This window comes from Barbatula barbatula, assembly GCF_947034865.1.
Source record: "Barbatula barbatula genome assembly, chromosome: 19".
Lineage (NCBI taxonomy): Eukaryota > Metazoa > Chordata > Actinopteri > Cypriniformes > Nemacheilidae > Barbatula > Barbatula barbatula.
In genome coordinates, this window is record NC_136782.1 from 13,976,208 (window position 1) to 14,003,951 (window position 27,744).

At 39.0% G+C, this 27,744-nt stretch overlaps 1 protein-coding gene across 1 annotated transcript; it reads right to left on the reverse strand.

Moving 5' to 3' along the window:
• Nucleotides 1-1,706: 1,706 nt before the first annotated feature.
• On the reverse strand, nt 1,707-27,531 carry mettl16 (methyltransferase 16, N6-methyladenosine). The gene is made up of 10 exons (XM_079481591.1): nt 27,373-27,531; nt 27,022-27,162; nt 12,995-13,182; nt 11,157-11,297; nt 10,947-11,059; nt 10,647-10,789; nt 8,615-8,684; nt 6,163-6,252; nt 2,462-2,635; nt 1,707-2,369 (listed from the first exon to the last, which is right to left on the reverse strand). The coding sequence occupies exons 2-10, from the start codon at nt 27,147-27,149 to the stop codon at nt 1,893-1,895; spliced, it is 1,524 nt and encodes a 507-aa protein (XP_079337717.1). The 5' UTR covers nt 27,150-27,162; nt 27,373-27,531; the 3' UTR covers nt 1,707-1,892.
• Nucleotides 27,532-27,744: the final 213 nt, after the last annotated feature.

A 27,744-nucleotide genomic window follows, 5' to 3' on the forward strand; every position in this document is an offset into this window, starting at 1 on the left:
AATAGGAGAGCAGAGACAGAAGGCATGGTATCTGCTCACATGGGTGTCTTTCTGCGCGTATTGCACGCCAACTCAAATCGAAAACGCAACCTGCAGACCAACGTGCTGTTTTGATCCAGTCGCTCTTCAAATATACTTCACAAACAGTCCTCGGTACCTCAGACTAAGAAACAACCCACAGCAACATCAAAGCGCTTTGTCATCATCATTTGCATTGGATCAAAACCTTAGCGTAACATTTTTGTCACTTAAAAACGTAATGTGCAAACTATCCCATGAAATAAAATAATTATACTGGTTCTGTATGGCTAAATAAATAAAAATAAACAGTAATATATCATACACATTTTTGACAGCAATTCAACCAATATGTCTTTAAAAAGACACTTGATAGCTTTATTAAACGTTGACCAACATTTGTACATGAGAACCATTTTTTCCCTTGCTGCCATGATACATGCATTGACTGAATAAAAGGGTATCATGTGACTGTATCCATGGAAACCTGGAGGCAGTGTCCTGCAGGACAGTAGGGAGTCTTGAGGAGTCAGAGGAAAGGGTCTGGTGACCCAACGAAGGAAAGAAAATGATATATATGTCGCGATATTTGAGTGTATTTCACACAATTATAACCTAAGAAGGAAGACGTCTATGCATAACTGATAAACCAGGGCCTTAGAAAGCCTCCAGCTGAGCATAAAGAAACCACATGACCAGCCACTGGAAATAAAAATCGCTTAAATTACATTTTTCTATGTAATATTGTTAAAATATTGATTAATTACATTAAAAATATGAATAGCTAAGGTATGGTGGGTTATTCTTACAGTCAAGGTTTGACAGGAAGCTCTCTCTAGCTGAGGTGTGAATAAGGAAGACATCGGCTGACCCATGACCCCGTTATTGCTCTGCAGATGTTAATAAAGTTGAATGAATCTCAGCCATTTCCACCAGAAAACTTTACAGACACTAATGCAATGGTATGTTGTTAACAGTGATCTAGCTTTTTCATTCAGTGCTTTCTGCTTGAATAAACAGCCTTTCACTTATTCAGATATTCTTCTTTTTAATGAGCACATCAGCTCATTCTTTCTTTCTTTCTAACCCCTTCAAAAAGTCAAGGCAAAGGGCATTATAAACCTTCTTTATACCTCCTTATGACTCTCACATGCATTGCAGATAAAGTCCTATGAACTGCCCCAGACCAATTAAAGCGGAACAGGAGTCAATTCACCCTTAGAAAACTTCACGTGACTGAGTCCACACGTTACTCCTCGTGCCCCCTCCTGGCTGCTGTAGTCTTCCTGTTATGAAGAGCAATTCCACGCAGGACACAGGAAGTTTGTACTGACTCAAACTTCCTGCATGCAACCAGAAAGGCATTCCAGGGAGAGAAACAACACAACCTATTATTAGAATGAAGGAACGTGGCTTCCCAATATATATTTGTTGCCCACAAATGTTTTTTGTAAAAGCAGGAAGCTTTTGGCTTAAAAGGTTAACTGGTTTGGGTTGCTCGATTGCAAGGCTCAACCGGCAAAAAAGTTTTTTGCGAAAAAAAACTTTATGCAAATCTTATTTTTTAAGATTCTGTTGATCACACCATGTTTAAAAAGTAAAATGTTTAAAACGTGTATCCACTTCCACGCGCCTTTACACAAAAACATGCCTGATCAGAAGAGAATTGCAGTAATAACACTGAAAGATATATTTAAAACTTGTTTATTACAAATATAGTAACATTTCAAACATGGCTGAATAGCATTTCTTTATCACATCTTGTGTTTTGTTACATTAACAGCTTTACAGTTCACATGGATCACAGAAGAACATATGGGGTATACCTGGGATGAAAAAATGATCTGAGAGAGAACAAAACCTGGGGGACGGGTTTAGGTGGGATTGGCTACCTGCCTGAAGAGAGAGTTCTTCAAGCATGTGCAGAGCTGGTTCATCAGATCTTTATTTTGCCCCTCAACCCAATGCATCTCCACCACCACGTCGCTATCCTCCACCTTCACATTCACCAAGCACTTGAAGAGGAACTGCTGGACCGTCTCTGGGTTTGAAGGGCAGCAAATGGGCGCCTCGTTTTTTTCAGTTGGTGATTCCATCGGGACGTCTGCACATTCTTTTGGGTGCTGCTGCTCGTTTGTTTCCTTCCCGTTGCTGTGTTGAGGATCGGCACTGCTTTCTGCGGATGGCTCTTCTGGGGTGCTGCAGGTCGGGGCCGGTTGCGCTCTAGGGAGCTCACGGAGATGCCGATTCTGTTCTCGTCTCTTTTGACGTGAATTGACCCAGGTGTTCTCCACCGCTGTCAGGAAGAGGCTAAGCTCCGCCTCTCCACAAGGTACACGCTTATGAAGCACCTAAAGACAGGAACGCAGAACACCCATGTTGCTGAATTCTTTGGTTTGGATTTTTTTGGAAAATGAACATTTCCCATTCGCTTTCAACTCACCTTCAGGTCTGTCAGTATCTTCTCCAGCCAGGAAGAGATGCTCTCTGTGGGGCTTGTGTCTGTGCAGCCGATACTGGCGGCTTGGGTCTGCAGCTCTGCCACAATGGGCTTCAGGACAGTGAAGGTGAGGGGCTTACGAGCCTTCTCCAGCTTCCTCTTCTTACACGGGGGAGACTGAGAAAGATCCAGAAGGAAATCGTTTCTTATTTCTGTTTACGCCTCTGTAATACTGCAATGCTGCATGCTAGAAAAGTGTAAATTTCAATATTAAAAAACATAATGCAATAAAGATCTAAGTCTTAATATTTCTTAAAGGAATAGATCACCTAAAATTTCACTTAATAAGCTTGAATTAATAACACCTATCATTTAGCTTTAGAAGACATTTAATAACCCAAATGGATTACTTGGGGATTTTATGGATGGATGTGCTATATGGAAATACAGTGACAGGTATTTTCAATATTACTCTTACTTTATAAAAGGTGCCCAATAGAGGGCAGCATTGCACAAAGAAAGATCACCCACATTTTAAAGGGATAGTTCACCCAAAATTTAATTTACCCTTTGTCAGTTTTAAAACTGTATGACTTTCTTTCTGCCGCAGAACACAAAAGAAGATATTTTTGAAAATGTTGTTAACTAGCGCCCATTTACTTGCATTGTTTTTGTGTCCTCCATACAATAACATTAAAAAAACAACTTAAAACCCATCTCTTCTGTGAATACCTGACAGACAAATGAAGGAAAAAAAATGTATGTACACTAACCCTCTCTTTAATTCAACAAGTAGTGGTCTAGCTTTGCATTAGCACCTATTGTACTATTGCTCTTTTATGACATATCGCTTATTGTTCCCTGAACTCTCTGTAAGTCGCTTTGGATAAAAGCGTCTGCTAAATGACTGAATGTAAATGGGGGCCAGTGCAACTCTCATCAAAATATTTATTTTGTTCTGCGGAAGGAAGAAAGTCAAAAGTTTGATATGACAGTAAATAATGACAGAATTTTCATTTTAAGGTGAACTATCAACTTCAAGGTCACTTGGCCACCTAAAATCTATCTGGTGCTATGGATCTATTTGACTTTATTTCACATTTTGAACATTGTCACAGAAACAATTTTGATAATGTAAACTGAAGATATGAATCACACGGTATCTTGTTATTTGAGTTATGAAATACTGAACACAGCGATATGCCTTATTCTGTTTGAATGGTCACACATATGCACATTCATAAACATGTCCAAACTAATTTGAGTCTCCGACATACCCCAACACAACCCCGTAATGCACAAATCACGCATATGCCACATTTGTATTAGATTGCAGCATTTTTATAAGAAAACACATTGTTTCTGGTACTCCAGAGTAACGGCTAGAAATGTCTTGGCTCTCAACAGAGCATCTGTTGTTGGGCCAGATAAATGGACAACATGACTCATCCAAAACCAACGGAGTGAAAAACACAGCACATCCATTATCTATTACTGAAATTTAATACAGGAGTCATCCATCGGTGTTAGATTTACAACCGACCAGACACATATCTTGTCAAATATCTCGTCGATACAAGACTAATCTGGCATTACTCGCAGATTTTTTCTCTTAACACCCCACTGCTTCTGTCCTGGCTGAATAAACAATAGATTCAAATGAACTGGCCACAGCATATGAGTGTCTATTAGAACCGTGTTTAAATAGAACTTGCCATTTGCACCCAAACAGTCCAATTAAACTTGGTCTAATTGTAAAGCACTTCATTAAAAATGTTTTATTGTTGTGTTTGTATGTTGTTACAATTTAACATGTGGCATATCATCTTATCCTTTAGGTTAGTACATGAGATTTAGAGACAGTCAACTACACATAGTCGGTGTATAAATAACTTTTAAATTGTTGACTGTTCTGTTTTTGTTTATCACATTTGTAATGCCTAGGCAGCCAACACCAAACGATGCTTTCTAAAACGGTTTAACATTAAGGCGGTTCCCTATGCATTTGCTTTTGCTGACACAAGAGGGCGTCATTTTCACACGTTGAGCCTCACATATTCTTCTTAGATCTCAGACTGACAAAACACACCTCAGACTAACAAAACAATTAAATTCTGAACAAAAGCAGCTTCATCCACGCTAAAATAAATACTGCGGTTTGTGGAGCAATAGCAAATTGATGGGATGAATCAAAATACGAGCATTTATAGTTTATCATCAAGGATCAAGTATGTTTTATAGATTATTTTAAGGCTGTAAAAAATAAGGCTCCCAGCATCTCTGCCCATTGTGTGAATTTTTGCTGAGCACATAGTGGGTGCAGACACGTGGCGGTCTTTACTCTCTCAATGAATTTCTATCAAGAGTTTAATCAGAGAAATGCACTGCTTTCAACCCCTCGTCACACTGAATTATAACCCCTCCTCTGTCCATTATTTATCTAAAACACATTATATTTAAACGGGTTAGGTAGATTTATAAAATGGCTTCTAGTCTTAACATAGCACTCTTTGTGAGCTGTTGTAAATGCTAAAATCATGAGGGACACCATGCAGACACTGAGCTGAAAGGTCATTATTCAATTATTGAACACAAGGAGATAAGTGGAAGAACGATCAGCGGTTATTCTCAGATGCTGGGTTTATTCCATCCTGCTTTACACTTCCTGTCACTGCTGGAGCCTTCAGACCTTTGACCCTATAGGTCTCTGCCCCCAACTGTAAATCCACTGCCTTTATATCCCAGACGTGCTTTCAGTATAGCAAGCTTCTTTTCAATAGCTAACCTTCTTTTGAGAGCTCGGTGTGACCCCCCCTTGCTCCACACGTTTCATGTCTAGATTGAAGACGTGACTGTCAAAGAGATTGATCTGGCTTCTACGCACTTTGCTAATGGGGCTCAGCTGGATACAGGGGGGGGGAAATGGACAAAGGAAGCAAAAGGAGCTGAGGTAGCAGAGACATGTCTAAAGAGAGTGAATAAAAAAGCAAAAGCAAATGAAGATGCGGGCAAGTGGCCCCAAAGCAACCCAAACGTGTCTGCACAGCTCCTGCATATGAGATATCTGTTGTATGCCAACTTAGGGAGGTGGGTGACACACAGACAGATATGTAGGCCAATCTTTCTGCTCAAGTGCTCATGAGGAATAAAGCATCTGGGAGTTAGGTTATTCTCCTGAAAGATCCTTGCAAATCATCCGACCGCCCACTTCATCCATCCCACAACCCTTCCTTCCTTTATCCCTCCTTTGCTTTCGCCTGTCCTTTTATGTCAAAGGTGCATGACTGTGTGGCACTGTCACTCTGTCTGAGCAACTGTTGCTACGAATCCGAAGGAGCTGCGCTGTGCCTTTGGAAGCAGGTCAAGTGTGTCTGGTGGAATGAGCTGACTCTGCATTATTTACAAGCGCAGTGAATATTCAGGAGGGGCTGCTTTCCCTGTGCGGATCTATACACAAACACATCAAACAGACTGGCTGTGGTGTCTAGGGTACATGGGTTACATGAGGACTTAACTTGCTGACTGTAAATTAAGGTGGACAGTCTTCTCTGACTACAAACTCTTCTAGTCAGGCACTCTTCTAAACTCGCTTCTAAACCAAAGCGAGCACTTTACTGAAACTATAAACTATGGTAGACACTCTATATTGGCTAAACTAGGGCAAGCGCTTTGCTGACTCTAAACTAAGACAGGTCACAGCTTACAGGCACAGGTACGTCATCATAGAAGCTCCAAGCCAGGGCCCAGCGCATGGTCCGACCTTGACAGAACTCTGTGTGCGTGACTTTGGGCACCTGCGAGAGACCAAAAGGATATAACAATGATTTATCTCAGAAACACGGACCCAATATAGGGAAAAACAAGTCACAAAAGCTGTCTTAACAAATGCATGTCATATAATAAAACAGTGATACATTTCTTTTTTAAATCTGGACCATTGACATCTTTGCTCTCTATTTTAAATATCTTATTAAAAATGCATTCAAAATTGTGTATGCATGTTGTTGCATTGGTGTGTTTAGAGTATAAACTGAAGCTCAGTTTTAGAAGAATTAAAAAGAATTACAACATGTGCTACGTTTATCAAGACATAGCCAGGAGCATGACTACAAAATATAACTACAACAGAGGATCAAACAATATTAATACAACTGTAGTCAGTGTTTGCTTTAGTTCCAGTGAGCTTTTTGTTTTTCAATGCATTTCATTGTACATTTGAATATAAAACTGATAAGCTGTGGTTGGCCTTTTGTCAAATAAATACTTTAAAACTGTAGTTTTTTGATTGTTTGATACCATCTTAAATACTATTATATCTTATATACTATTATATGGTTTAATATAACCTGAGGGTGGATTTAAAGCAAATTATATACAATTATGCCCCCCTGAGCATCACTCGTGGCCAACACGATATACTCACATTGGAAGTTAAATTCTTCAAACATTGACATTAAGATGCATTTTAATTTACCTCATTTAACCTTCCTTTACAATAATTCCAAACATTACATTACAAGATACAAAGAACTGGGATAGTAAGGGCCATATTTATTTACTAACAGCTTCCTGCACAGCAAACATCTCTTTTGGCATAAAAAACCCCATTGACGGTATTTACTTAAGACACAGAGTGACAATTAGAACTGAAAAGGTGTGGACACAGCTGTTTTTGCGTTTGACCTTATTGCACATGCATTCTAAGGAGTTTTCTCTTCAGACGTAAATTTATGGGAGGAGAGTATTTAAACGAATCCCATAATGCGATTTACTAAGGTTTGCTCTCGTCCTTGTACTGGTATTTTTAAAAGCATGTCTTAAAGTGATACTTTACCCAAAAAAGAAAATTCTATCATCATTTACTCACCTTCAAGTTGTTAAAAATCTACATAAATGTCTTTGTTCTGATGAACACAGAGAAAGATATTTGGAATAATGCTTATAACCAAACAGATCTCAACACCCATTGACTCCCATTGTAGGAAAAATGACTTGATCATTTTCTTTGTTCTGTTGAACACAAAAGAAGATATTTTGAAGAATGTAGGACATCAGACAGTTCTGGGGCACTTTTGACTACTATTGTAATTTTTCCTACTATGGAAGTAAATGGGGGGCAAAATCTGTAAGGATATAAAGCATTCTTTGAAATATCTTTCTCTGTGTTCACAGAAAAAAGAGATTTATCTAGATTTGGAACTCGAAGGTGAGTAAATGATGACAGAATTTTCATTTTTGTGTGAAGTATCCCTTTAAACCCTGCGCTTATTTGCAATGCTCTTCGTAGATTACATTGGTTATTAGGGGAATGAGATATTCAGTTTTTTGTTTGTAAATCACCCGCAGGAACTTCCTCTCCCAGCTGCGCAATTTTGCCCTGTTTAGTAAATTACATTTTAGTTAAGTGTTTAAAACTAATGGTAGATTACAGAGACTCGTGAAACTCTATGTGCTCAGCGTATAACCGACACTGGACTTTCCCAGGGGCTTAAGCTGAGTTTTATTGATGCAAATTTGCAATTCAAACAACAGGGAGTGTGTCTTAACACAGATATAGAGGTGAACTATGAAGTGGGACTTCCACCCTTCCAATGCACTGCACTTTGGGTAAAAAAACGAAATGTTGACCTCTGCAGCCTCAGGGCATTTCAACAACACATACAAGAAAAGGAAAAGCCAGAGGACAAATGTAAACGAAAGCATCTCATTTGCATATTAATTACAACCCCAGTGGTGAGAAGAGGAAGCCTCCCTGCCTGCTGGACACGAGCCAGGAGCGTAATGAATCTAATGAAGGGTGGCAGCACTCTGACACCTTCAAATGACAAAGATGACACATCGGAGCAGAGTGACGGACACCAGACTAATAACCTGTGAGCAAAGCGAATGCCTTTCATTCACAGATATCAGAGTGTATTTTACTGTACAGATGCTGAGGGGGGGTACCGGTGGTGGAGGGGTGATGGGGAAACTAATGATATCTAATGAGCTAATGAAATCTTCTCCATTAGAGTTCCCCATCAGGGTGCAATTTTTAGGCCACGCTAGTAAAACTCGTTAGGATCAATTAACCTTGAGTCAAAGGGAAACGCCCATTCATTTATCTGCCAGGATGTGAGACGAAACACACAAAACACTGGCCGAAGCAAAACTCACCCCTTGTTTCCGCAGCTCATCCTTCAAAGGTGCCATGCTGCACTTCTTTCCCAGCATGCAACTGTACCACCTGTAACGGATAAAAAGGCTTATGAAACCACCAGATCTATGGGAGAACATCAAATAAACAGCAGGATTACAGACCCAAGAGTTGAACATGGCAGAGCTCTTTGGGGACAGCCGGTGCGGCTACTTGTTTTCTGTTTTAAGGTTTGAAGCGGGATGTTTAATTGAAAACCCCACCTTGAAGGCGAGCTTTGAAATTACACTTGAGCGCAAAATCAATGGATTTCTGCCATTACTAAAAAAGATGAGGCCTCATTAGTCAGTGAAAATAGTGAAAAAAGCAATTGAAAATCTATGTATAATTGATTGATGCGCAAGTCTTTATTTTATAGTTTTTCTGAATTTCTAAATTCGCAGGTATTATCTGCCCAAATAACCTATTTATCTTTGTCATCCTTTACTCACCCTCTTGTCATTCCAAACCTGAAATATCTTATTTTTTTCTGCATAAGAAAGTCATACAGGCGTAAAATGACAAGAACCTGAGTAAATGATGACAGAATGTTCATTTTAGTTGAACTAATTTATTAAATCTGTCATGTGACATTTCCATAAAAAAAGGATATTTAATAATTCTATTTAATTTCTCAAACTGCATTTTGAGCCTCAATACGCTGACAATCATTTCCTTTCATAATATAAAATTTTAAACAGCCCTAATATTCACACATTCTTCAATGCTGAGTGGAGGTAGGCTATACACCCCAACTAATAATGGGGTGCTCAAGTATCCATCCGACCTAAATGGGGCCATTTAAACATTCTTTTTATTTACCAGGCCCTCAGCAGAAAGAAGCAACAATTAGAATTTCAATAGCGCAGACTGTTTGGCATGAGGAGAAGGCAGAATTGTATTTAGGATGAGACTGAGAGAGGAGGGGCCGGACACAGACTGGCACTAATTGTAGAGCCGGAGAGGAAGAGAGATCTCAGAGGGCCAATCGAAATGCCCGGCTGACTCTATGGGCACCTGCCGACTCAGTGTTCGCTCGTACGCACACACTGAAACCGGTCTGTTTACGTAGTATGAACCCACGAGAGACGGAGGAGTTGGTAACACAGCGAGATGGAACAGTTCCCAGCTTCCCCTGTGGAAACCAGTCAATCCTCAACACAAGCAGAAGACACTAAACCCCCTCAATGATTTCACAATACATCTTTAATGAAAACGAAAATTAAAACCTTCCAAACCACCCACTTGCTTTTCTATCCACATGCACACCCAATCCAGCGTGTGATTCCTCTTGAGGTTTATCACATGACATGCTTAATAAGGCCTAACGTTAGCTGCTTTGTTGCCCCTCCCTGCACGGTTCACTCCAGTGCTCTACTGACAGTCCTGGCACGAGGGGCACGCCGTCTGCCCCAGACACACACACAGCTGCTCCCGTTGGGCGGCCCGGATACTGCCTGGGGTAATTATTTACTTTGCCTGTCAATTAATTACGCAAACTCTGGATGACGGATCCATCCCAGCATCCATCTGCCCTGTTCCTTTCATCAGCACGGCCTCTTTAGCAGAGAGCAAACATGGACACATAAAGATCTGTATGTTTCTCATTAGGCTGATCACAGATTCTTATGCATTGACAAGTGGGAGACGGATTTATTGATGGATATGCATTTTTGAGATTGTGAAACAAAAGAAGATATTTTGAGAAATGTCACAGTTGTTTTTAGTTCAAACAATGGAGGTCAATGTTGTCTGGTTAACAACGTTCTTCAAAAATATCATCCTTTGTGTTCTGCAGAAGAAAGGAAGCCATGCGGATTTGGAATGACATGAAGGTGAAAAAAGGCTGTTGGAATTTTCATCTTTGCTTGAGTACAATAGACAAACAAATAGACCACCTAAAGAGTGACAGACAAAACCCTGCTTTCAAATTTACATTCATCCAAAATTGACAAAATGAACACAATGTCATTAAGATTGTTTTTTATGTATTTGTATTAGTGTGTGTATGACCTTAGTCTTTTCTTTAGCTGCAGACTGTCGTGGATGATTCTTTTCACAAACTCCAACTCTCCACCCTCAGCCATGATCTCAGTCACCCCCCCTGTATTGACGGAGCTGGGCGGCGGTCTGCGGGAGTTTCTTGAATTCACCCCCTGATGGAGGAACCAAAGAAGATTGGGCGAAACAGATAACAGCTATTGTCATGTGCACAAAGAGACAGATATTGCTGGAAAACAGCTCCGGGGCTCTACAGCTCCTGCTTGGACTGAACACAGCAAGCGTCTGTTCAAAGACTAGAGCTCAATGTACCTTTGCTTCTAACTGGTTGGCGAAGAAAGGTGGGTTGCACATGCAGAAATCATAGACAATACACTCTTCCTTAAGTGCATCCATTAGCAGAGTCTTCTGGGGCACCTTCACCACTGCACAATACAGTGACATTGGTGTTAAAGCTATAGCATATATATTAAATTACTGTCAAGCTCTCTATCTGTATAACATACACACAAACATAGAAACCTTTTATGAGCTCTGCCAGGTGGTTTTGCTCAACGTTCTTCTTTGCATAATTAAAGCAGATGTCATCTACCTCTGTGGCGAGGAAGAACCAGCCGTTCATAGTAGCTCCCAGGAGGGGGTATATACAGGAGGCGCCGGTACCTGCACACAGCCAAAACCTGTCACATCACACCGTGAGACGACAGTGTTTAAAATCAAATAAAATGTGTCGTGCCTCCATTTCTAAAACAAGCTGTAAACGGCAAATTCACCCCAAAATTGAAATTCTGTTATTTGTTTAGCCTCATGTTGTTCAAGGTTGTTTGGTTACCAATGTCCTTCAAAATGGCGTTTGTGTTTTGCAGAAATAGTCATACAGGTTTGGAGTGACATGAGGATGAATAAATGACTGAATTTTCTATCCCTTTAACATACACATATCTGTCATGCACTGAGATGGAACACTTTAAAGTGATAGTTCACCCAAAAAAGTAAGATTCTGTCAGCATTTACTCAACATCAGGTTGTTTCAAGCCTGAATAAAGGCTTTGCAAAACACAAATGAAGATATTTGGAAGAATGTCAGTAACCGAGAAGATCTCGCCCCCCCCCCTTTACTGACATAGTGGTGATAATAAATACTATGGGAGTCAATGGGGGGCTTCTTGGTTACTGACATTATTCCAAATATCTTCCTTTGTGTTTGGCAAGACTTTTATACAGGTTTGATAATAATAATGTTTTCCTATCTTCACATTTATACAGTTTGAGTAAATTATGACAGAATTTTCAGTTTTGGGTGCAGTATCATGAATATTGTGTTTTGCAAGTATTGTACATTCTTTCAATTAAAGCTTGATCTTTAGCATAATTTTGCCAAATGTCTTTATTGGCCTGGACATAAATGATAATTTGACATGCCATGCAGAAAATGTATTTTAAATAAACAAAACAATTTTTTTTTTTTTTTATAAATAAGTTAATACTAAATGAAATCTATAAAAAGGCGGTTAAACAATTAATCACAATTATCGCATCAAGAATAAAAGTCTACATAATACATGTCTGTCTACTGTGTATATTTATTTTGTATTTATAAACACATGCATGTAAATATTTAGGAAATATTTATATTTAATAAAAAAAATTATATGCACAGACATTAATTATTCAATAGCCCTAATTTATACAAAAATATTCCCACCAAACGTTGGGACTCTGTAAGCAAATATTACTATGATAACCTGTAGTGCAGCCGACTGCCTGACACATTGACGTACGGCTTTTATAATATGGTTAGACTTCAGCAAGACATCTACGGTCATCCATTATCCAGTCAGCCAGCCAGCCTTAAAAACCGTCATAAATTTAGCAGGAACTAAACAAAGATTATCCTCACACAGACCGCATACAAGCGGAGATTTAGAGCTATTTATCATGGGCATGACACTAACGCAGCTAATCTCATCCCAGAGCTGGCAAAGGTCTTCAATCCACAATCTAACCCAATCAGCAGCGCCACAACTATATCGCTCACACACTCCGGTAACTACGGTAAACACGAATGATTGCTGAAGTACTTAAAGAGTTTCTTTCAAGACAGAAAGGACAAAGATCCATCTGTATTCAGGGAAGGGTTCCCCTAGCTTAGAATGGATTCTCATTACATTGGTGGAGCGGGACAGCGTGCTCAAATCCAGAGGTATTGATGGTGTATGACTGCCAACACACTGTCTCAACAATCCACCGGCGTGTGTATGTGTAAAACACAGAGCGGCACTGCCAAACTGTGCACCACCGGCCCTAGGGACTGCATGCAGCTTTAACAGGATAATACTAGCAAGTGTCAGCTGGCATACCAATGTCGATGCCTCTCCGTGGGTTACCCTGGCCCCCAATCAGGTCCTCCACCCAGTGGATGTAGTTAAGGCGGAGCGGGACGGTGGGGATGAGCCGTTCTAAGGGGATCTCGATGGTCAGGCCGAAGTCCTCTTTGAGCAGGGTGCAGGTGAGAGCTCGGACAGCCTCCGGGTCTTTGAAGTTCAACCTGCGGGAGGGACAAGGTTTCGAATGAGCGTTGATAAGGGGGTTATAGTGAAATAATTAAAGGGAAGGCTGAGCTAATAGACATTTTAGAAAAACACCTCATACCCTTTCTCAATTCATTAGTGCAATAAATGTCCTGCTGCCACATTTGCTAAGATTTATTAAACAGAAGGAATGGCCTTATTATCAACGGCACAAATCCCCCCCTCCAAAGAATACGTCAATGCTCCTAAAGCATCCTGCAGCAGTAAATTCACGTTTCTGGGGCGTAATTATGGTGTCTTTGTACATTCACACTTCTATAGATGTAATTAAACGCTCCATGCTGTCTAGCACCTCCGATAGGGAAGCAACTATGGTGCCGTGGAATGAAGCCATGGTGTGTGAAATGCCATTTTGAAGAGCCCTTAAAAACACCTGCACCCCACCCTAAGCATAAGAGCCCTCCATCACAAAAGGGCTTTATGACATTAGCGAGAGAGCATGTGCTCTCCAAATAATGAGCGTAATGGGTTGAAATGGTCATGTGTGCATGAATGTGCAAAAGACGGAAATACTTCAAACAACCTAATTCTTCCATTTTCTGTTATCTTCCATTTAAGATGTATAAGATGCATTTTGATATCAATGCTCCGTGAGTTCTGGTCTTACCCATATGCCCAGTGAATCACAGATGATTGGACTGTACAATTTTTGTAAAGTAGTGGCCAAAAGTGATTTCCAGGTGGCGAATTCTGGTACAATATTTGCTTTAAATACCCCCTCAGGTTATATTAAACCATCAACATTTGAGGTTTAAGGTACAAGATGGACAAAACACTAAACTTTTAATATATTTATTGGATTTAATTGTAATTAATTAAGTAATAATTTTACTGTATTATATCAAAACAATACTTGTTCGTCAACATTAAGGAAACATGTCAATTCATATAATGGTTTGTCCAGAAAACAATGCTATAGCCAGTTATTCCACACTGAAACGTGCGTTACGTGCCAAAATGTGACTCCGCCCACTGACGATTTATCCACATATTTCGACAGCTGGGTTGCCAGTTGGCGACAACCACAGCATATTGCAGCAAATAAGTATGGGTCAGAAATAGAAGACTCCACCCTTTCCGGTACTATTACGATGCAAATTTAGAAAGAATTACTATATTATTTGACAACTTACGAGGAGTAATATACCATTTTATTACGGTTATTTCAACGAGACAGCAATATGGCCCGAAAATGCGCCCTCCAGAGGAAACGAAATGCTAATTGAGTTATATTTGCATACAACAAAACCACTGCAAACGTATAAATGATCAGACTATCAATAATAGTTGATGCATTCCATTAGGGCTGTAGGTTTCGATTATTTTAGTAATCGAGTATTCTATCAATTATTACATCTATTAATCGTGTATTCAGATTAAAAAGTACTTTTTCTTTATTAAAGAGCAATACTAAATATTAGGAATGGCAAAAAAATATCTATTGTTTTCTTTTTACAACGGGTGGCTGTTTGTTTAAAGTTTAATATAAAGGTTTGTGGCTCTTCATTAAATTTTTTATTTCACCATTGTAATGTGATATATCCTGATATTTTTTTGAAATATCTATAGGATTTGTATTAAATCTATAATCATTGACTCGAATCCAGTGCATGTGAATCGGAATCGAATCGATACCCAACCCTACTAAATATACGAGAGAAAACAAAACATTGTTTCCTTTTTAGAACAGCCAGATGGCATGTTTAAACAAGCGGCTCTATTTAATGCACCTGCCAAACTGCATCACATGCGTGCTACACTGGTAAATACATATATGCCGCACTGTACAGCCCTGTTAGGCAAGTATGTGTTTAAACAGCCACAAAGACCGCTTTCAGCCTTTGGACATAAGAAACGTACCAAGCAAGCACAATGTTCTCTCACCATTCTCACACACAGACACACACATAGTGTTTGTCACAGTCTTGCGGTTGTCAGAGCAGAAATGAAAACCTCTGACCTATGTATATTTTTCTGTAATTTATTCTGCAGCATCTTCTGTGTTTGCCTACCATATTCAGAGGTTTGTGGGCTGTGCGCCAGTCATAATGGTCCGTGGGGAAACGCAATGCTCCGTGTGTACTTTAGTTAAATGAATTAAGAGAAGCTTTGAGGCAAAACATTTGCCTTTAGGATTTTTTGTATTCGAATTATTTGAGGAATCGTTCCAGCCCTACTTTTACTCCTGTAAATGTCTGGCAGAGTCTGAGGAGGGGCTGGGAAAAACCCTTGCCAATATTTTGAATTTAGACTCCGATGTTTTGCGGTATCAATGTTGGATATGGCTCCTTAAAAATGATTTGGGAAAAAGCAAACCACAAGGTGGTTATAGGTTTTATTCTAATATTGACCGTTTAATGCCTGCTTGGCCCGAAGTTACCTATCAAGTCTTTGTATTAATATTTTATTCTATATTCTTTATTAACTGTATGAAATTAAATTAAAACTACTCAACAGTTATTGATTCTTTGTGGATATCTAGTTTGGGTCAAGGTTATAAAGCACTAATATGATAATAAAAAAAACAAAAATAAAAATTAATAGACGCTCGTCTATGTTGTTGCCGCTGAAACAGTCTATACAAAACTAAGTTGAAACACAAAAAGCCCACAATAAAATTGAATATACAATAACAATATATTGTCCTGCTTATACTATGTATGTGACAATAGCATAGGGTAGCAAAGAGTCTATATTGTAGACCTCAAAAGACAAATCAAAATTTAACAAGTACTAAGACAAACATTCTTTCCTATTGTCACATTCTAGGGAATGTTGGTGGGCCGGAGGGAGATCCAGTCATCTAGTAGTGAAACGATAAGTACCTGGTCAACATTGGTTTAGTCAGTGCCTTATGTGGAGAATTATGTTTGAAGAAAACAATTGGCTGGTGTTAGGTGGAAGTATAAAGCTCAAGACATGTGGGACAACCTAAAACTACTGACAGACCAATATATCATTTGTATATCATGCTATATGTTACATTTGTTCTGTCAGAAGTGTGAAGAATAGACAGTAATAGATGTGAATGTTCACCAAAATCTCCTGACGTAGTGCAATTTTTTGCAATCATTTATAAACTTGATGCATCACAATCGGTTCTGAGAAACGAGAATGGGTGACATTTACCATCGCTGACAACAAACATACATTGTTTCACATTTTTGGATGTTCACAGTCCATGGTCTCCATTCACTTTTACTATAAGGAAAACGAGCAGCATAAACAAGCAGATTTTATATATGTGATAGGTGCATCTGCTCTCTTGATATAACCATCTACAAACCCACATCAGTGCTCTACACCCTTCTTTATTTCACAAAAAACGAATAACGCTGACTGCACAAACATGACACAAGAGAGGAAACATTTTTGTGGTATCCATTCATGTGAAAAATCCAATATACTTCTTTAGATTACCTTTATAATTTATTAACACATTAGCCCTAATTAATCCAATGATTCATTCCAGTCTATTAATTTTGAAAATGTGACCTTGGGCATTAAATATGAATATGGATGTCATAGATGGATCCCGTGGAAACCACCTGAAATTAAGCGCAAATGTAGCTAGTATACAAAGAGTTCCATTAAGACTGAGATGTAGACTTTTCAAAGAGCAGAAAACGTCCCATTATGGAGCCCCAGCAGTATGTAAATGATGCCGGCTGACCTTGCATCCGTCAGGTCATCATCAGTGTGCACAGGATGAAGCGGCAAGCTGTTATTCTGCACTATTTTTAGCCTTACATTTGAATCACTCAACTCACAGGACGGAGCCGGAGTGCTGCAGCCCGGAGTTGCGCGCCATCTCCACGGCAACGGCTCTCAGGCACGTGAACGATTTAGCCACCCTGGGAGGAGTTTGTGAGTAGACGGGATTGCTGACGTGAGCGGTGGCTGAGCGCGCGTTTGTCCATGGAGTCAGAACTGACTCAAGAACATCTAAGCCCTGTCCACAAACAGACTTTTGGATTGGTAGTGGCATCCCAGTAGTGTTGGATAGACAACCTCCAACAAGCTGAGTATAGAGCGTTTGATATCTCAACCAAGCAGCGATGTGATGGTTAAATGTGAGATATTCAGAAAATACAGAGAGAGTAAATCACACAATAACAAATTCCAGTCAGGCTAAAAGAGCACAGCAAACACCAACTAATCAAAGTAACACACGGCACAGCATGTGTCTACCCATCAGCACTGCAAGGTCACCTCTACAGCTCGGTTTAGCCACGTTTTAATCCCCTGAACTCAAAACGCTCCCAAACCAAGCCATTATCAAGAAGCAGAGCATGGAGGCTCAACACACACTACGGCTGTTTATTGTGTTCTGTGAGAACAATGAATGCAGCACTGCAGTTTTAATAAGAAAACAGAGCCAAGTGCCCTTATGAGGATTGACACTCCACCAACTGTCAGATAGTTTTTTGTTTTGTCAGCCTGATAAATCTCCAATCGCAAAGGTTCTTTTTTTTAACTAAAAGGAGTCGTATGACACGGCTAACACAAATATTACTTGAATATTCGGATTGTACTGTTCTGGAACAGTATTGTAATTAAAATGTGACCATTCGTTATTAGTTGACTCATCTTCTGGAAGGGCAAACAAAGAGGCTTTGTTTGCAAACACACAGCGTCTCCACGACATGGAAGAGGCGGCGACGATACAATGAGATTTACTAGTACGCCCACCTTACTTGCATATACATTTGGTCGGTCTTAGTCAAGTCATACCACGAAATGACGTACATTCGCGGGGACGTGGTTACACGAGGCGTTTCAGGCAGGTCTGGGTGAGCATTTGCTTTTAGATAGAATGCATATTTTGTTCCGACACTTACATTTTAGCAATTTTACGAGTCTAATACATGCATGGGCAACTTATAACACACCAAAACACAGGTTTTATTGCTTTTGCAAATGGAAACTAAAGGCAAATTGGAGTCACATCATCTAAAAAGAGATTAGTGTTCACCCCAAAATGACATTCTTCTATCGTTTTCATACTGTTATTGCAATGACTTTGAGGTTTAGAATTGAACGCTCTACCATTCAAAACAGTGGATGTTTAAAGACATAAACTTGCACCCTTGGGCACCTCTCTCTCTCATGTTGGGTGCAGCGTCTCGACAGTGCCTCTCAGATGACAGGGAACGAATTCAAATGTGCCTTTTTTTCAATATGTGTTCCTCCGTGCACTTGCCTTTCAGCGTAAACGTCAACAGTCACAGATCATATTGACAGAGATGACCGCTGATCGAGTTTATCATGACTTAATGAAAGGTTAGCAGTTTCCGACACATACTTTCTCTATGCGCTTGGTGTGAGTCTGTGTGCGAGCATTCTGTAGTTGTAACTCTGTGTAACAGTAACAGTGTATTCGCTCATATTTCTGAATCTGCGCCGAATTATCTCCGCTATATGCAATCTACAGTAAACTATCACTCACATTTAATAAATAAAGTTCATAACACAACTGCACATTGATCAGAAGAGCAGCGGCAGGTTGATGTATATACATTATAAACATATACAAAATAATATTTTTTTATGTTTAATTTAAATGAAAACTTATATAAATGTGAATATATTTGTAATTTAGCTTAAAAAATTCTGCACTGTTGCTGAGGTTACCATTTACTTTCATTGTATATCAAAAAGGTGCTTGGATTGTGCTGCTCTAAATGTTCTGCTACAAGTAATTCTGCTTTATTCCATGGAATAAAGAACATTAATGTCTTTCATTGTATCATATTTTTTTGGGGAACTATCTCATTTAGACAAACTGATGGGTAATGCTGCAAATTTATTATTTTGTGGAGGAAGGACGATTTTAAAACTAGGATTAGTCCTTTAGCGTGCACCGTAAGATTCCCCGCATCTCATTTGTAAGTGAGCCGAGACTGAACCCTGCAATTTTGCCCGTCATTTAGACAGAGAGCTCTCACCCGGGACAGCCTTCCACCGCATCAATAATGCACCTCCCAACCAGCCAGACTGCAGAGATTAATGTTACTCGCACTGCAGCAAGAAATATCTGAAAAATCCTATTCGTTCTCCTTCTCCCACAAAATCAACATTGAAAGTCACAGTGTAGTGTAAGTTTTTAATGCCCATCAGTTCCTTCCCAGGTCATCCACAAACCACTGATGTATGTCATTTCTCCGGTTCATGCTTTCTAATCCAATCTCTCTCTGGATGACATCTGTGCCCCAAATCTTTCTTCTTCTTTAATATCTAAGTTCTTTCTGTGGCAGTAGAGGAAGAAGGATGAAGGAGAGGATTCCATACCCGTATCCCGATCTTTTCAGGTCAACCCTATCCTCCATACTGTGGCACGATAGACTTGATAGAAAATTGTAGAAGATTATCTAACTAGTGAGCCTGGAATTTGGAATAATGAGAAAAGCTAATGATAATTCTTATAGCAAAGACTCCTAAAATGTGGGATCTGCCAAAATATTAGGTTATGGGGATAAATTGTGCGTTAAAAAGCAGATCAGGTGAGTTTTAAAGGATTCGTTCCCTATAAAGTTTTAATTTCATGGTAATTCACTCACCCATATGCCATACAAGAAGTCCGTGTGTTTATTTCTTCTGTCGAATACAAATTTAGGCTTATAAGGAAATCTTTCCAGGATTCTTATCCATATAATGGACTTCAATGGTGGCTGTTGGTAAAGATCGGGTAGCACACGCAGTTTCTGCCAAACTCATATTAATCTTGAGTACCTATACAGAAGTACTGCATATGCAATACTTTTTTGAAGAGTATTTTGTTTGATTCAATTTAGAGAGGGATACAGTTGTACGATTATTTCGGGAAAAGGAAGATCTGCTGGAGGTAGGGAGGGGGGACTGAACTACAGCACGAGCAGCACAATTATAGATTTTCTTGGTACGATTATAGTCTGAGGAATAATCACGGTTGCACGATTATGACGATTATTATGCATTCATTAATTTCTAATTTTTTTACCATTACCTTCTTAATAAAAAGCTCCTAATTGGCCAACCATGAAACTATTAGCTTAAGTCTAATAATAATAGTCAATCAGTTAGAACAAATTATCATATTATAAGCCATAGCACAAATAAATGTAATAAAGCAAACACACAAATGAAATTAACAGTGCTTTTTAGTCTATCTGTGGTTATTAGGTACAGAAACAGAACAAAAAGCTGGTGCACAGTTGGTTTAACGTTTTCATTTTGTGCACGTTGCAACAGTTTTGTTCCATGCAACAGGAACTTTACGATTAATTAACCGTGACGCTTTTAAGTGAGGTTAATAGTGAAATTCGGTTACCGCTGCATCCCTAAGCACGAGCACACAATACATCATTGCATTAGTCCCTTTGTGTTTTTTTATATTATGCACATTATGTAAACGCCAATTGCCAACAAAACACAGATATATGACTTAGTTTGACTTACTGCTTGCAGTTCTTGTCTGGCATCTTTTAGCACTGGGACCGTGCCATCTATCAGTTTCAAACGATCTCCAAATCCAGCGTTATTCCTCTGTTTATAGTTATATGGGCTGGGCGATATCCATCTAGGGCTGGGCGATATGGCTTAAAAAAAAAATCTCCGATTTTTTTCACACCAAACCCGATTTTCGATTTTAATCGATTTATTTTTTCTATTTAAAAACAAACTACAACTAACAAAGAAATTGCTCAAAACAAATGTACTCTTAATTGTGTTCTGATTTTCCTTTATACAGTTTAATCTAAATTTCCCATTGGAGCATAAGTGTAACAGGAAACAAGTCTTAAAACATGCTTGTAAAGGAGATGGCAGGCCCTGGCATTGTAAACAGTGAAAATGTAGCTTATCAGTTTTCTAATAACCTCAAACTTACAGTGACACAATGCACCTTCAAAATAACTTATATATAAATATAAATAAATAATTTAATTGTGTGTCCCTTTTTGGTCAAATAAATGCAACAAAAATGACAAAATTAGATTGTACAAAAATACATACAGCGGAGGTATTCATAAAGTGCAAACAAAACTTTAAACAGCTTTCCTGAATCCCTGAAATTGTAAACAAAATGAAACATCTGCATCCATTACTTTAGTTTCAACATTCTTCATTTACACATTTTTAGCCAGGAAGACAAGCCTGTCTACTACTACCTCTGGCTTGAGACATGCCTGGTTACATGTAACAATGCCCTCTCCCACACTGAAAAGCCTATCTGATGGGGCACTTGTAGCAGGGACAGACAAGTGTTTTTTGGCCAGATTACTGAGCCTTGGGAAGTTTGGTTCGTGACGCTTCCACCACTGAAGTGGATCAGTGTCTGGGTGTGCCGCTACCCTCTCAACAAAATCCATGTCGCAATTAGACGAGAGCGGCTTGCCAGAAGCCCCTCCCATGACGCGTATTTCACTCATGAATGGCGCGAATTACACACGCAAATGCACGAATTACACGCGTGAAAGAAGCGAGTAAACTCAAAATGTTCAAGCGTCCAACTACTCGCGAATAGCGCGTTTTATTCGCGCAACTCGCGTTTGGTGTGAACACTCGGGAGCGTCGGTCATAGAAGTTAAAGAGAAAACCGATTTTCATTAAAAAAAAAATCGCCTTAAACGTCAAACTCGAGTTAATCGATAAAATCGATTTATCGCCCAGCCCTACATCCATCATTGAAATGCCTTGAACAAACAAACACACCTCAACTTCTCTCAATATTGCAAGAGTAGCGAGCTGCAGCCCCACAGCGCAGCCAATCTTGACGCAGCCCATGTGGTTTAGCGGAGCTTCTAAATGCTTGTTGGTTGACGTGTGGGCAAGCCAATTCTTTCACCTTGACTGCGGCATTCTTTTCGCGGGGACAATTGCCCAAAAAAAGGAATATGATCCCTGTTGCGAAACAGAATTTTTCGAAACAAGTTGGAGTGCTGGGGGAATATATCAAGCACATAAATACTACGTCATACGTCCAACTCGTCCTGCACGTTTAATAGTGTAAAGAAGTCAGAATGCATGAAATAGCATGTTACCCGATCTTTAAAGTCCAAATTTCTGTTTCATCGCAGCTTTAAACGGCTTTACACAACAACAGTCGATAAATATGGGTGTTGTCTAGCGAAACAATTAGTAGTTTTCTGAGAAAACACAAAAAAGATACACTTTTTGAACATAAAATGGCTTGCACTGCCTCCGTACTTCCATACTACGCAATCACGTTGGAAAGGTTACGCTTGACGTAGATTTCAAAATATTTAGACGTCTCTGATATGCACACGAACTGACAACATTACACAATAATAATAAGACATATAATGTGTCATTCAATATCCAAAAACTTTTGACAGTCTTCTTTCTCCACACTTGTGAACAATGGGTCGGAACTTCCGCTTACGTGACGTTGCATGACCTTTCCAACTTGATTACGTAGTACGTGCAGTCGTGGACGTGGATGTGCTCTGAGGCAGTGCAAACCTTATTTTTATGTTTAAAAAAGTATATAATTTTTTGGTTTCTTATCGTTTAGCTAGACAACCTTGTTCCTTTAACCCTTTTATGCATGAATTTGACAACCTCAAGATTTTCTGGGTATTTTTCCCCTTTGAGAATGTAAAACAAGATCAAATAAATTGTACATATTTTTTCAGATGTCTGCTGAAAATGTGAATATGTATATATATGAGAAAGCAGGCAATGATGAATAAATTGGAGGAAATGTCCCCGTCTTGATTCATTATTTAATTGTGCTAGCAGACACTGCACAAAAAGAGACAAAAAATGCTAGATAGAGCATATGTGCTCTGAGACAGTGGGTGATGGTAGCTGTGGTGTAACTCACACCTGCTGCAGATGACAGCAGGATTTACACACTTCTTTTAAAAAATGAATATGCAAAAATTGCAAATTTGTGTGACACACAAACACCTGCCGCAGAATTCATCTCCATTTATACAATGACATTTCCTTCTCACACGGGCTGTTAATGCAGAATTTTTCAGACCACATTAAAGACACAAGAACATACACACAAGTTCAAACTCCATTCGAAACTATTCCAGACATCTGTGCAGGGCTCACTCAACCGGAATTTAACCCATAACATCTGTATAAACATAGAGCACAAACCAATACACAGAAAACTTAGGGAATGCATATTTGTATTTATGTAAACTAATTCATGCATGCGGCTAAACAAAGCCTCTTTACACAGAGGGATAGATCAACCAAAAATAAAAATTCTAGCATCATCTCATCATCATGATGGTTCAAACCCATAATGTACTATATTTTGTGGAAAACACAAAAAAAGTCAAACAGAATGTGACGGCCTGCCTCAGTCAGCATTTAATATTACTGTTTAAGAAACATTTGTGTACTGGACCACAAAACCAGTCATAGGTAGCATAGTTGTAGCAATAGGCACCAATACATTTTATGGGTCAAAATTATCGATTTTTCTTTTATGGTAAAAATCATTAGGATATTAAGTAAAGATAATGTTCCATGAAGATAATCTGTAAATTAAAAATATCAAAACTTTATTTTTGAGGTTTGGTGAATAAAAAACAACAGGGGTTTCATCTATGGGTGAACTTTCCCTTTTAGACCAGTGTGGGAATTTAACATGTCCTTATAACAGTTGCATCTGACCCAGATCTGTGTGTTCAATTAAATCGACCTGGACTTCAAACGTGGCCAGGACTGGTTTGATCTAAATTCAGTCATGCATAAGTCATGGGGAACAAAAGAGGACTTTAAGCTGATCGGGTGTTTATTCATGCACAACCTTTCTGGAGCGCAGAAGGAGAAGTGCTGACTTTAGTATAGTTCTCTTTCTTTCGAAAACACTAATCCAAAGCAGTGATTAACATGCAAAAGCTGAAAAACAAAGGATGGGTTTACAGAATGGAGTAAGAAAAGATGCTAACAGACAGAACAGAGTGTGTGGTGGACAAGCTGGCCAGCCCTCCTAATTAGACTGCAGAAGCGGATAGCTCCAGGGGCGTTTGCATTTGAAGCTATCATCAGGTATCAAAGGGCGAGGAATCGTGGGGCTCTTTTCAAGCAGCATCAAAAAGAGCTTCCACTGCCAGACCAGACAGCACACCTTAGAGGAAAGATCACAAAAAGATGGACAGCCTCTCCAGGTGCACCGACATCAACAGAGTCTGGAGATGTGAACTTAGGGCACAGTAGCCCAGCTTTCTTTTGTTCTGCTGAACGCATATCAGGCTATAATGACTTGTCCTACTGGGGAATTGTGATGATACCAGACAGGATCGGCACTGAGGGACATATCAAGTCACACAATTATCTTTGTGATATTATACAAAACAGACACAATATAAAATATTGCTGCGTGCAGCGATAACCCGGGCCAAGCCCCTTTTTCCTATGTTTAACATAGATTTGGAATATATTTGGAGTAGCGAAAAGACAGACTGTAATGGGTGTAGTCTTAATGTAATCACATTCAATAGCTTAGAGTAATCAGGTGTACTAAGTTTTATTTTTCTAGAACAAGGGGTTCAGGAGTTATAACCTTTTCAATGTTAAATTTTTTACTGGTGGTGGCGCTACAGAGTTGGTTCTAGAGACTCCAAAGTCGGTCAATCACTATTCATTGCCATCTCAACAAGTGTGCTAAATTCCATCATTTTCCTATGTTCCATTCATAGGGCTGCTATAGACTCCCATGGAAAGAAAATAAAAACATACAATTACAATAGGGGCTATAGCCCTTTGGGCTTGGCCCCTAAATAAACACTTGCTGCACATATGACATACGTCAAATCCAGAAAATCAACATAACATTATTTTACAATTAGAAGTCACACACAACCTGGCATGTTTCATGCATTTTTATGTTTCCCACAATTACAAGCTCCTGTCCTACACCTTTCAAGCTTCAAGCGTTCTGCCATTCAACGGTGCTTCTTGCCCCTTACCACCTGCCTTTCTGTGGCACCGTAGTGCACATCTGCAGCGCTTTCCAACAGACTTGGGCAGGAAATGTTTCAGAGCATCTGAAAATCCTGCTTCCTCTCATGCATGCATAATGAGGGAGGCTTTCTTTCCCTGCCGAACCAGAGCCAAAACATTCCCAAAATAATGGAGGCTAAGCCTGAAGAACATTGTGTCGAAAAGAATGTATTTAAAGAGACAAACCCTTAGGCTTTACTAAAACTAAACCTTGGAAAAGACCATATTGATGTTCCACAAACATGAGCCAGAAAATAGGAATACCCCTGTGACATCAAACATCGCCCTCTGGCAACTCAAGATTGAAATCCCAGTGGCTGAGATCTTTGCTCTAGTCAGGATTGGATCGAACTGAAAATTGCAAAACACTGTAGGCACAGAGATTGATTTGCATGCGCTACCTCAACAACCGCTGGGGATTTTCACTCTGTAGTAAGAAGATATCCACCTCTCAAGGTCAACAGTAACCATGCACAACCAAGTGAGACTCAGTGGAAATATTGAGACTTGGCAAAGAAATGCAAGATGCCTCAGATGTGACCTTAAGGCATTTGCACATGATGATTCCCATTACTAAACTAATCTCACAAATGGTGAGAAAAAATAAATTAAAAAGGACAAATTGCAGATAATTTTCCCAGAGAAAAGCTATTTTTTGAGCCAGCTTACACCCCTCCCCTGGAGCTCCCACTGTGCTACTGTGTATCGACAGTCACAGCAGGACGCCCATCCAGTCACAGTAACTGCTTCAATAGTACAGGCTTAAAATACAGTTCCAATGTGATTATCGATCAACAAATCTCCTTTTACAAACCTAACTAGATGTCAGAGAGGATTTTTTTTCCCTGTAGAGGTGACTGACGCTACTGAGGGTAAACAAATAAAATAAAAATATAAAACAATACTAAAACGGAATACCATTGTTAGACGCCTTTTGAAGCTAAATGCAGACGTTTATGCTTGCGACTATAACCTGCATTTACTTTAGAATAGTGACATTCTTTCAAATGAAAATGAATGAATAATCACTGTCAAAGTGACATCAGAGAAGGATCAGGATAGTTTATTTAGTGCAAAACACTTCTAGATTAGATTAGACTTTATTGTCATTACACATATACAAGTACAGTGTAACGAAATGTAGTTTAGGTCTAACCAGAAGTGCAATTAGCAAGTGCAGGATATACAGTTAGAATAAATACAGAATACAATATTAGGAAAATATTTTACAGTATTTATGTTCTATGAAAATATGACAGTAAATTATTCTACAGCTAAAGTAAATGAAATCTAGATGATTTAAGCTGTAAAAATCACATGTGACATCTACTTCAGCATTGTCACTTATTGCCAGGGAGAGTTTGCTTACAAAAAGTCATCATTACAAAGACTAGAAGGGTCCTTTACAGAACGGAACCAGAAAAGATAGCTGGGTGTGATCTCTAAGATGGTTATAGTATTAAAAGTCAAACTCATTTATGAGGTAAAATAGTAGACAAGTGTTTTCTTCATGTCACATGTGGTAATGAATGGCGCACAGCAAGACCTTGAACATGCATTAGAAATTAAATCGTTGTTTTTTTCAATGCATAGACAAACAATGATACATATTATTATGTCGTAAGTTAAACTGAAAAACGGAACAACTGAATGAATACAACAGTAACGACAGCAACTTGCTGCAAGGCTATAAAGATGCGCAGTTCTTAATCTTATCATCTGAGGCAGAGATCAATCTCCAACGCATTTATATCTTACGTCATAATTCTTCAGGCAAGTCGTGAAACATTAAAACAATTCAAAAACAGAATGTTACTTTTACTTACGTCACTCCGCCCGTCAGTGTCGTATGCACGTGCTTCTGAAATTCTTGATATTTTGATGCTAGATAGACAAAGTTTGGAGGTTTATCTTTATAACGGTTTCGAGGATGCATGGATTTATTCAGCGCCATCCTTTCTACTACACTGCAAAGACAAATGACATTAAAACACAGATCAAAAAAATGTTTTAATCATGGTTTATTCATAATAACGTTACACCTATAAGGTGTGTCATGTTAGTCGAAATAATCTTTTTCATGTCTTGTTATAGCCATGCAGCTATAACTATAAGATGTTTACTATAAAACACAATGTAAAACATGCAACTGTAAAGACCGAGTTAGAACACTTTACCGTTTCAAAAGATCGGAAGAACAGGCGAATGATTACGAATAAAAACTTTACTAGTATCGCAGTGTTGACTACACTTCGCTGTCAGAGACATATCACGTTGTCGCAACGTTGAGTTGTTTGTTCCGCATGGGTCACAAGTGTGCGACGGCAAACGAACATGACGTCAGAGGTCTGGTCTGTTTTTATTGTATTTTAATATCTAAAATGTACATTTATTTTAAAGTCATTTATCAATTCTAACTATGTATTTATGATGCGGTAATAAATCCTAAAACAAAATCCTACATATCACTGAATTACAGTCTGCTATACCTAAAGTGATAGTTTACCCAAAAATTCTGTTATCATTTACTCACCCTCTTGTAATTCCAA